Consider the following 11,148-nt stretch of genomic DNA (forward strand, 5'->3'; position numbering starts at 1 on the left):
ACTAACTCAAAAGTTGGAACCTTTAATTCCTTTTTTTTTTCCCAATAGGGAAGACTGAATATAAACATTAATCTCAATTTTTTTAAACACTTTTATAGTAGAATACGCTATTTTATCGTACCAATAGAATAGTTTCTTTTAATAATTTGATTATATTTTAACGATATTTACCGTTGAAATTTAATTGAATGATTAAAAATACTGGCACTAATAATAGGGCAAAACAACATTCCCTAGAATAAATTTTATAAAAATTAAAAAAAAAGGAAAAGATTGAATACATCATACATTCATACTTGTATAAACTAGTCTTTTACATGCATGTGCATATGTTATGCTACTTTTCTGATATGAATATGTCATGCCACTTTTATTTTTTTAGCCAATCGAATATGTTATGCCACTTGTAATGGCTACTTTATATCTTGTGTTTATATTTTCTTTGGGAAAGGGGAAGAAGCCCAAAAGCAGGTCTGATTCTTTCTATTCTTCTCTCCACTGTTTTGTAGACACAAGGCTTACAGCCCCGTCCTTCATGACAAAGCAATATCCTTTTCTTTTTTTCTTTTTCTTTTTTTTTTTTCATTTTTGTAAATCTTCTTTAGCTTTTTTATCTTCAATACTTTTTCGTCTCTCTCCAGCGGCTTTTATACCCATCCAAGAGATTTTTTCTTTTTATTCAGAGCTCAAACATTACATGAATCCATCACACTAAATCTTCATCTGGGTCTCTTCCAAAATCCCAGAAAATGGCCACAAGAGCTTCCAACAGGCTCTTCCTCTCTCTCTTCCTCTCTCTCTTCATTTGCTGCTCTTCTGGTAAGTAACTGCTCACTACTACTGAAAAAAAAACACTTTTTTGACTACCCCATTTGTATTTTTTCTGCTTTCTTTTAGTACAACCATAAATTTCATCCATTCTAGTTGTATAAAACTCAAATTTTTGCAGTTAAAAATAATGACTTTGTATTGTTTATTTCACAATCTACTCAGGAACTCTAGCGGGTTTTTCCTATCATGCAAAAGGAAGCACCATATCACTTCATAAAGATATCAATGTTTCTCCAGCTCAGATTCGGGTTTTTGTCTCAGATCACAAGGTTCTAACTTCTTTATTCAATACTGGTGTGTTTGTTGATCTTTACGTTAATCAAAGCCAGCTTCAGACTCTGACCAAATCAAAATCTTCTGGTGTCACTTGGCTTAAAACCCATGTAATTTCTTTTCTTCCTCATGTGAACATCAAAAGCATTGTAGCATGTATTGGCAAAAACCCAAGTAGGCATAATGACCTGGCTAGGCTTTTATCCACTTTGAAGTCTGTACAATCACTTCTTTCTAGTTTTCGTCTTGATAACCAAGTTAAGGTCTCTGTGGCATTCCCTTTGTCGTTTTTCAAGAATTTGAGTGAAATTCATGAAAGACACTTGTGTAGGATTTTTAGCTATATCAAGGAAGTGAAATCATATATCATTGTTGAGGAAGTTGTCAACATGGGTGGTGATAGGTTTGTTCAGTCTGTAATCCAGAAGGCCAACTTTGCCATTTCTATAATTCCTTGTAATGATGTTCCCATGGTCTTGACAATCAAAAGCCCGTCCATTCCGAGCCCGAAAGAAGTATCGGAATTTAGTGACAAGGTCTCCAAAGCTTTACAAAACAACACTCGTATCACAACAAATATGGTTGCCGTGTATGTAGAAGTACCAACTTCTACTTCCCAGAGACAGCTTCTTACCAAAACAACTCAACATGACACAACAGTCTTCCCTATAACTCCCATCACCAACACCCCAACAACACCAACAATTGTTACAGTTAATCCCTCGCCAAACCCAGTGACAATAGGCCCTGCCAACCCTGACACACCGGTGGTGACACTTCCCTTGACCACCCCACCTGTCACCAATCCTGTCACTACGCCCATCACGGTTCCTGGGGCGCAGCCCGTAACCAATCCAGTCAATCCGACCCCATCAGGGAATGTTCCCACCACAGCACCAGTCACAACAAACCCTGGTGCCCCTCCTGCAAGTAACAACATTCCGGGCCAAAGCTGGTGTGTTGCCAAGAGTGGAGCTCCTGAGACGGCAATTCAGGCTGCTTTGGACTATGCTTGTGGTGGAGGGGCTGATTGTTCTCAGATTCAACAGGGTGGGAGCTGTTATAATCCCAATAATTTGCAGAATCATGCCTCTTATGCTTTCAATAGCTATTATCAGAAGAATCCTCTGCCAACGAGCTGTGACTTTGGAGGGACTGCTACATTAGTTAATGCCAATCCAAGTAAGACCAGACATTTAACTGATTATTTTCCTTTGTCTTCAAAAATATGTGGTAGGGTACTAAAGCATATCCGATAATAACTCACAAATCGTGTTTGAATATTGTTTGATTATGATATGATGTGGTGTCTAAAAATAAATATTAGTGGATGGCCTACCACCGAAGCTTTCTTTTGTTAGATGTTGAAGCTTCGAAAGTGTCTATGACACGGTTTATGGAATTAAAATCTTAGGTGCTTCAACGGTAGGGACACTTAGTGAGAGCTTTTAACATTGGATTATGCATCAAATTAATAGTATACAAATATGGAGGAGTATAGTAGATCATAAACATTCATCATCAGGATTTTCTTGCTTATCAAATCACAAAAATCTTACATGCCACCTTCTAATTTCTCAAACAGGCACCGGTTCCTGCATCTACCAAACATCTTCATCATCATCAACAACGGTTTCCCCGTCGTCAACAACACCTGTAACACCTACACCTGTAACCCCAACACCATCCACTCCGACTGCATCCATTCCAACTCCATCAACTCCAACAGTAACAAACCCGGCGGCACCAGCATGGGGAGCGGTATCAGGGTAGAGTTATATTCTTGACATCTCAAGCTCATCCCTTACAATGTTGCTTTGCATGATGGAGAAATAACCCTTTTTCCTCTTATCTACTTTTTGCAGCTCCGGTACACCTACTGTGCTGAACACCAGCACAGGAACAACCCCTGATTTCGGGTTAGAAAGCCCTCCTGGTTTTACTAACTCATCCACTTCCAAAGCAGCTGGTTTGAGGCCCTTTATTGGCTTCATTTTTCTGGTAATATCCTTAGTTACCAGGAAAACTACTCTTCACATGTAGAGTGGTGATAAGATCTCAATATAAAGCAACGGTCAGATCCCATTTCCTCTTTTTGAGACCAAATGTTAACAGTCATTTAAGCCGTGTACAGAAGGGTCCAGGAGCCAAGTCTCACAAGGCTAGGAATGCTATCTATGCCCTACTAAACAATTGTTATTGGCCACTATTGAGCTTGATGGGATATAAAGCTAGTTAATCTTCATCGGCTATGGAAAAAGTATGTTCAAGAAATGAGGTTTATTGTTGGTAGAGAGAAGAGTGATCCTGTATATATTTTAGAAACTTTGGGGTATTGTAGTTCTTTGTAATTCTCCATACTAATTTGAGTATTCAAATTGATTTAGAAATTTAGTGAATCTGCATTATGAACAGAATATTTTTATTTAGGGAGGACTAAAATTTTACTCGTCTGATAGCAAGGTAAACCAGAGGTAAACCAATCATATGATTTGCAAGAGAGAATCATATCGTTGGAGAAAGTAGAGGCATTATCATATGACAATGAAATGGAGTCGCTAAGCTTTGCTTTTCATCATTGTGTTTGTGCAACGGCTCAATCACAAGGCTTGGCCAGTGGCCACTGCCGACCTATATCATTTGCTTATGACACCACTAAAACACCGTATTGCCACTAAAACACCGTTTGTAATACTTCAATGTTGTTGAAAAACGTAAAACCTATTTCTAAAATCGGTTTATAGTTGACTTGGGTATGCTTTTACACACTATCATATTAGTTTTCTGTTTAATCTTGTTTTTATTAAAGTTTTTGTTGCTTGGAGCCTTGGACAATTTCTACTTGTGTACTACATGAGAACACTGGGGTGTTCATCCAATCCAATTCAACTTATTTTAGCCATATAACAACTAATCTAATCAAATTTTGGTTTCCAGAAATTCCATCTAATCCAATTACTAGTGTATCATCCAATTCAATCTAATTCGATTGAGGTTGGTTTGGGTTGGAATAGACCAATCGTTTTTAGACTTGAGCTTTTTGTACAATTGTTAATTTTTATTTTCCTATTCAACCTATTTGTTAGATCTTTTTAACATACTGTAAATACTATAGTTCAAAAAAAAAAAAAAAGAATCAACATTCAAAAATCCAAAAAAAAAAGCATATACTCCAAATTACAAACTTAAAAGTTGATTAAACATTGGACAAACAACTATAAAGAAACAGAAGTTTTATTCCAAACTATAAAGAAACAACAAAGAAAGAGAACACAATCTAAAAATTCAAATGTGCACGCCTACTACTCTTTTTTATGATGATCCATAATAGAAAGAAAACATAATCTATTTTTATTTTTTTTATGTAATATATAAGGATTTGATCAGGTGTTTTGAAAGTAAAATTAACATCCAATCCAATTAAATTAAGGTCAATTATTCATTAATTAGTGGATTAGATCAGTCGGTTTGATCAAATGATTGGATTTTATAAACACCCCTACGTGTGAGGGATTTTATAGAGGCTTATTGTAAGGGCCTTATAGGGCTTTTGATCGCGTGTTAGATGCTAAAAAGTCTCACATGAAATGATTATAAGATAAATAGTGAGTTTATAATGGAGTTATCTCCCCTTGCAAGTCAATTTTGTAAGGATGTGTTCTATTTAATGAGTTTGTAACATCGCCACTATCTAATTTTAGATTAAATATAACAACGCGTTATGTAAAATCGTTCATATTTATAGGTGAGACAAGTTGAGAAATTAATTCAATGTTAAAACAAAAATACCTACTAATAGTGAGATTTCCCCAAATAGGACATGAAGGGCATTTGAAAATAAACGTTTCTCGAACTTCAACAGGCCGTCCACCAAAATAATAATAAAGAAAAATGTACCTAGGAAGATATTAATCGTCCACGTCCATGAGTAGGACATGTAGTCGTTGAAGAAAATGTTAGGTTTTGAATATTTTAATCAACAACCAAAGAAATAAACATTACTTTAGTCAAAAAAAAAAAAAAAAAAAAAAAAGATTATGTTGCATGTGGGGAAGGGAAGTAGAGTCGTATAAGAAACAATGTCGGCAAGTTTACTGATAGAAACCGATGGTTGTGGAGAAATCTTCTCCTAACAATTATGGGAGCCACCTAATTTAGCATCTTCACACCATGTATTGGATGCCAATTCGTCACAGCAAAATTATTCAATTTAAAACTAATTAGTTCTACCAAAACATTATGACTTTGATAATGATTTGGGATAAACTGACAAGCAAATACAGTAAGAGTAAAAACCTAAATATGTTAGCCAAAATGCCATTATGAGAATCTATATATTTTGCATTTTCGGTATGTACTAGAAGTGTTGCTTTCACCATTTAAGAAAATAAATACTGTTGTCTAATTCTACACAAGATATGAAGAACTAAAAACTCTACAATGTGAATTGTCTACAAGCAAAATGACCTTCTTAAACTTCAAGCAAGGGAAAAAAAAAAAAAAAAAAAACCCTTTCTTAAACTACTCCTATACTCCTAAACACCTACAGATTTAAGCCGGTTTTATACACAAATACGCTAGTTAAGTTCGGGATTTATCGCTTGGAGAACACCACCAATACCAACATTGACATGGAAACCACGATTTTGAAACCAGAAGTTTCCCAGAAATTCTGTTTCACACTACTCACAGTTTCACCTTGTTGTTTTGCTGCCAACTGTTCTCTCAGTTCTTTCAAAGCTTTGTCCCTTCGTTCTCCCATCTGTTACAATGACGCAAACAGAATAAAAACTACGAAATAAGGATGTTAAAGAACAAAGTCAACCCGAAATTCTCTCGAAAGAATTTCAAATCGCAAGTTCAAAAAGCTTGCATGCAAAAGGGGGAAGACTGTGCCGAAAAAGGAGAGAAATTTATTTTTACCCTTTGGAGTTTACGAGTTTGCGATCGAGCTTCCTGAAGACAGAATTCCAACTTCAACACCCTCTTTTTCAGTTCCTGATCTGCTCGCCGCTGCTTCTCTAACTACTCGTGGGAAGACATTGGTGACAGTTACTAAATGGTTGATAAGAGAACCTTAAGTTTAAACTGCAAAAGCAGAAGACAAGATGAGATGAATGTACCTGAGATTCCAATTCTTTGGTTTTCATCTTCCAGTGAGCAGACATAACCCTGATTTCATCTCGCAATTTCCCTATTTCTTCGTCCTTAACAACTAAAAGCCTGTTCATCTTCTCGATGTTCTTCGGAGAGACCTCATCTAGTATCTTCCTCAGTTCACAATCCTTGTTTGCCGCGGTTTTGGAAATAGCCTGCATTATGTCGTGTTCGATTCTCATAACTTCGTCTTTCAGCTGCTTTTGGGAAGATTCCCGGGCCTGAAGGTCCTTTTGCAGATTATCTAGCTGCTCTCCTAGCCTGGTTACACGTTCCTCGTGCTCTTTTAATGAGAAGTTCTTCTCATCTAACTCCTTCAGAAGCGCCAAACACTGAAGTTGTGCTGATTGAGCCGAGGCAGCACTAGCATCTGCAGTTGCTTGAGTGGATGCAAGCTGCAATCTGACAGCGTCCAACTCCTTCAGAGACTGGGTCATGTATAAAGCTACAATCAGTTTTATGAACATCACAAACTAACAGAAAGCACAGTTAGAACTAGCATATAGCCATATACAATGAACTGCCCTAATATTATCCTAACATAAGCTTATGCCAAAAAATTTGTCCTAACATGATCAAAACGTACAGCAGAATTATGCATATAAAGTCCTCGATTATGATTATAACTAGATCAACCTATTTTCCCGTATAGATACGGGATTGGATCACGGAGTCAACAACATGGGCAACATCAAACTACGCATTTGCTTGCAGCATAAAATACCATTAATAGTTAGCAACAAGAAAATTCAAAAGTTAGACAACGTTTTGATTCAATAAAACAGCCTTGTTTGGAAAAATTTGAAGCAAAAAAAAAAAAAACTAACTAATATGAAGTTGATTATTTTTTTCATCAGAAATAGTACAAATAGAATCGCAGTAACCAATTGTTTGTCCAACATTATGCAAATAAATAATATTCGATCAAGCATAAGTATATGAATTTATATGTGCATCATTCACATTGACAAAACTCTCTCCCATGTCATTCAATTAAGTAGTCTCTGACCCAGATTCCAACTTAAGAAAATTTATTTGCGCAGCATTCCAATAAATTAGAGATCTGCCTTTTGTCTCTAAGTTATGGAAAACCAACTTCAAAAGCCAAAAACTTACTTTGGAATGTCCACATTCTTATTTAATCTGTTACTGTTATTGTTTTTTTTTTCTTTATTGAAGAATCTCCACATTTTCTTGGTTATTCACTCAATCAGCTTCCACAAATATCAAGATGCTTATCCATCACTTCTCGAATGTACCTATTTGTTCTTTTTTTTTTTTCTTTTTTGGAGTCCTTTATGTATAATTATTCTATCACTAAACTTTGAAAGCCAAAGAGAAATGAAACTTCTACTTTAAGAAAATAATTTCATTGCCCCAGGTGCCGAATCTATACACTGAAATAGAAATTATTTGATGACAATGCTTTCCACTCATATAAAGGGGGGAAAAAGTGATGTTTCCTGCTAAGGAAAAGATTCACATAATGATGGGAAATCAAATAACGTGACAGCCATCAAAACTTTGTAAAATTAACAACTTAAAACCCATTTAATAATAACCACTTGGTTATTACTATTGCTATCGTTCACCTAGAAATCTGACTGTAATACCCGTTTCCCAAGAAAAGATTGCAAGTGCAATAATCAAAATTCACAACAGAAACAAACTTACAGAAATTGGAATTGAAAGTAACAAATAAGTAACCAATTACGTCTTATATGCAAAACTTAAAATGCAAGAATATACGGCTATCAATTATAACATGCACAAAAGACAAAAAAATTACTTCAATTGTTCCAGCTATAAAAAGATGAGGAAAAAAAAAAAGAATAAAAGAAAACAATAGTATATTGTCGTAATTTCTTGGTCATCTTTTCCCCGATGGGTTCCACACAAAAGAAAGGAGGAAAAGCCAAAAAGCAAGCATCCTCAAGGATGTGCATGAGATATGAGGCCTATTTGACAACTTCAAAACAGCAAGGTGGGAAAAACAAAAAAAAAACAAAAAAAGAAATCAACCATAATTATTGAATCATGAGTTAAGTTCAAAAGGATCTAACACTCACTACACAACCCAAAAAGCAAACACATATAATTAAATACTTAAGCATAAAAATCTCAAAATTTAAAGCAAATATATATATATATATATATCATGAGGGACCTTCGCAGTTGTAGATGTTGAGGCCTGAAGCTGCTCATTTCTCTCTTCCAATCTTTTCTGCAATCTTCCCATCTCATCTTCCATTGTTTTAGCCTTTGTTTCTGCCTCCTGTTAAGATTTAATTTATAAAAATAAATAAAAAATAAATAAAAAAGTGAGTTCCAATGAACAGCTTTTCAAGACCCCATAAAGGGAAAATCCCAAAATGATAGAAAACAAATAATTGACCTCATCAAATCAAAGTCCAAAACTTATATACACAAAACACAAATAAATTGAAAAACCTGTCTTGTTAGGGTTTCTTTAGCAAAAGACTGCTCCTGAGATGCCAAGCGGCTCCGAACCTCCTTCAGCTCGGCCGCTAACGACACCACGTTTCGCCGAAAACTCTGCTTCTTCTCATTCAAATCCTTCAGCAAGGGATCTATCTCACACACTGATGTTGATGATGATGATGCTGATGATCTCTCAAAGTTTGACATCAGAAACTAAAGTGATTGATCCAACGGTGGAGCTGAATTTTATTGTTGACGCTCCGGTATCTTTTTGTACTGAATCAAAGCTCTAAAGGCCAAGAAATGGTGGTCTAAGGTCCTTTGCAGAAAAAGCTATGATCTTCATATCTTGCATGTGAGACAGAATGGTAGATGTGCATTAAATATGAATGGTCTACCTCTAAGAAAATTTACAATAAAGAAAACGGTAACTTCTAAAATAATGTAAAGGGTTGACAGTTTGTAACTCCAAATATAAATTCCCTCAATGAAAAGGAAAACAATTTTCTCGGGAAAATCTAGTCCAAGAAAAATTCAGTTGATTTTTTTTTTTTTTTTTTGTAGCTACATAATAGCCGACCTCTCCACTTCAACCCAATCTATAATGAAGAGAGAGAAAGAGAGAGGAAGATAATACTAGAGAGAGGAAGATAATACTAGAGAGAGAAAGCAAGGCAAAGGGGGTCTGCTCTGGTCTGTCACACTCAACTAACATATAATTAATTCCAAAATAAAAAAAATAAAGGAACCACCAAATGGTTCTTGCATGAGCTAAAAATCCCAATCTTTTAAGTTGGTAAAACAAAATCTACCACTTTGTTCTCTCTCTCATGAAAATTGACCGACATATTAAAATCCCCCCATAACAAAAGTAATTCAGTAATAACAACAAAAAAGGACAATCTTTACATGCAGATCGTTCAAATGGGTCTAAACAAATAGATCTCATAAATCCAAAAAATTATATTGATTTGAGCAAAACAAACAATGATTTTTCCAAAAAAAAAAAAAAAAAGATATTGCCGTTCTCGTCCTTAAACATCAGCATAAAAAGAAGTAGACCACAATACCAGATTCTGGAGAAAACCCAGTTTGAGTTCAAAGCTTGAGAGCAAAAAACCCACTTGGCAAGCTCCTCTGTTTTCCAACGTGCGACAAAAAACCACTCAGAATTAAAATTAGAACTCTCTTTTTTGTTTTCCCATTGAAACTCAAACAGCACAAAGAAGAGATGCTAATCTACCACCACACGGACGGTGAGGATTCAACGACGGATGCCATCGGAGGGCTGAGAGTGGAAGCCAGATAGATCAACCCGAACAAAACACGTAAATCTCGGAACTTTTTATTTTATTTGAAATGAATAAATATTTTGTCCTTATTGTGTGATAGTGGCTGGGTTTGAGCGACAGTGTTGTAATAATATTTGGTTTTTGGTTCGGAATTTAGGTTCGGAGTCGTCCGAGCCTCGTGTTAAGTAATTTGTGACGAATTCCGAAGCTATCGGTTGGATTCTCTCTCCCGGTTTGAGTTTTGAGTTTCAAGTTTGACCCCCAGCGCGGCAAATCCAAATTTTTTGGCTTCTTCCAATTGTTTTGCCACGTGGTTGTTGCTAGACCGTTGGATCGTTCCCCTTTGTGAATCTTTGGGTTAGCCTAGCCCCATCTTGAAGTTGGCCTTCTCCTGGGCTCTAATTAACTCCTAATTTTGTGGTGTAAATTAGGTATACTGTCCATTTTTAAACTCTAATATAAATGGGTGAAATTGAATCATAATTCATACATTCGAATCTTTTCACATGATTGTTATTCCTCTAATTCACCCATAATTTTCTGTCATAACTAGATAATTGTTATTCCTCTAATTCACCCTTAATTTTCTGTCACATCTAGTTATTTTAGTGGTGAATTGTTAAAATAAATACATGTTTTGACTTGAGTAATGTTTAGGTTACGTGTACCAATTATTTTATCAACTTTTTAATACTATGAAATATATAGTAAGTTTGTTGTTATTTTTTCTTTAGAATGAAAAATAGTTATTATCTTATATTTTCTCAACAAATAAGTTGTTATCTTTTAGGTAGGGTCTTAAGTTCGACGGTTGTACTGTACGATAGGTGTAATATTTTTCATACAAATTTGTAATTTTGTAGTGTAACATGATAACACGGAAGCAAGCTACATATAACATGGTGGTATATTACATTTTATTAGGTGTTACACTTAACAATACAAGTGTTACATGAACACACAAATAATAATACGTAGCTGAATAAAAATTATTGCATTTATTAGGCTGATACGGCAATCGGACTGAAAATATTTCTTACTTTTTTAGAGTAGATATAACTTTTACTGTTAACTAACATGATGATTTTTTAAATATTTGATATCGATTAAGAAAGAAAGACAACTTAACAAAAATAACATACATTATAACATG

General features: G+C 35.1%; 2 protein-coding genes across 3 annotated transcripts; one reads left to right on the forward strand and one right to left on the reverse strand.

Annotated features, from left to right (window-relative positions):
- Window positions 1–621: 621 nt before the first annotated feature.
- LOC21405453 (glucan endo-1,3-beta-glucosidase 3) lies at window positions 622–3,521 on the forward strand. 2 transcript variants are annotated; one of them, XM_024164635.1, is made up of 4 exons: window positions 622–819; window positions 994–2,286; window positions 2,690–2,873; window positions 2,970–3,521. In XM_024164635.1, exons 1-4 carry the CDS (start codon window positions 750–752, stop codon window positions 3,145–3,147), a joined length of 1,725 nt encoding a protein of 574 aa, XP_024020403.1. In that variant the 5' UTR covers window positions 622–749; the 3' UTR covers window positions 3,148–3,521. The 2 variants fall into 2 exon arrangements, with proteins under 2 accessions (XP_024020403.1, XP_024020404.1); XM_024164636.1 differs by having other exon boundaries at window positions 2,690–2,878; window positions 2,970–3,048.
- Window positions 3,522–5,482: 1,961 nt separating this feature from the next.
- Window positions 5,483–9,913, reverse strand: LOC21405454 (nuclear envelope-associated protein 2). The gene is made up of 6 exons (XM_010096593.2): window positions 9,774–9,913; window positions 8,713–9,051; window positions 8,429–8,536; window positions 6,228–6,689; window positions 6,028–6,129; window positions 5,483–5,866 (listed from the first exon to the last, which is right to left on the reverse strand). Exons 2-6 carry the CDS (start codon window positions 8,908–8,910, stop codon window positions 5,699–5,701), a joined length of 1,038 nt encoding a protein of 345 aa, XP_010094895.1. The 5' UTR covers window positions 8,911–9,051; window positions 9,774–9,913; the 3' UTR covers window positions 5,483–5,698.
- Window positions 9,914–11,148: the final 1,235 nt, after the last annotated feature.

The sequence above is a fragment of the Morus notabilis genome, unplaced genomic scaffold, assembly GCF_000414095.1.
Source record: "Morus notabilis unplaced genomic scaffold, ASM41409v2 Scaffold283, whole genome shotgun sequence".
Classification (NCBI taxonomy): Eukaryota; Viridiplantae; Streptophyta; class Magnoliopsida; order Rosales; family Moraceae; genus Morus; species Morus notabilis.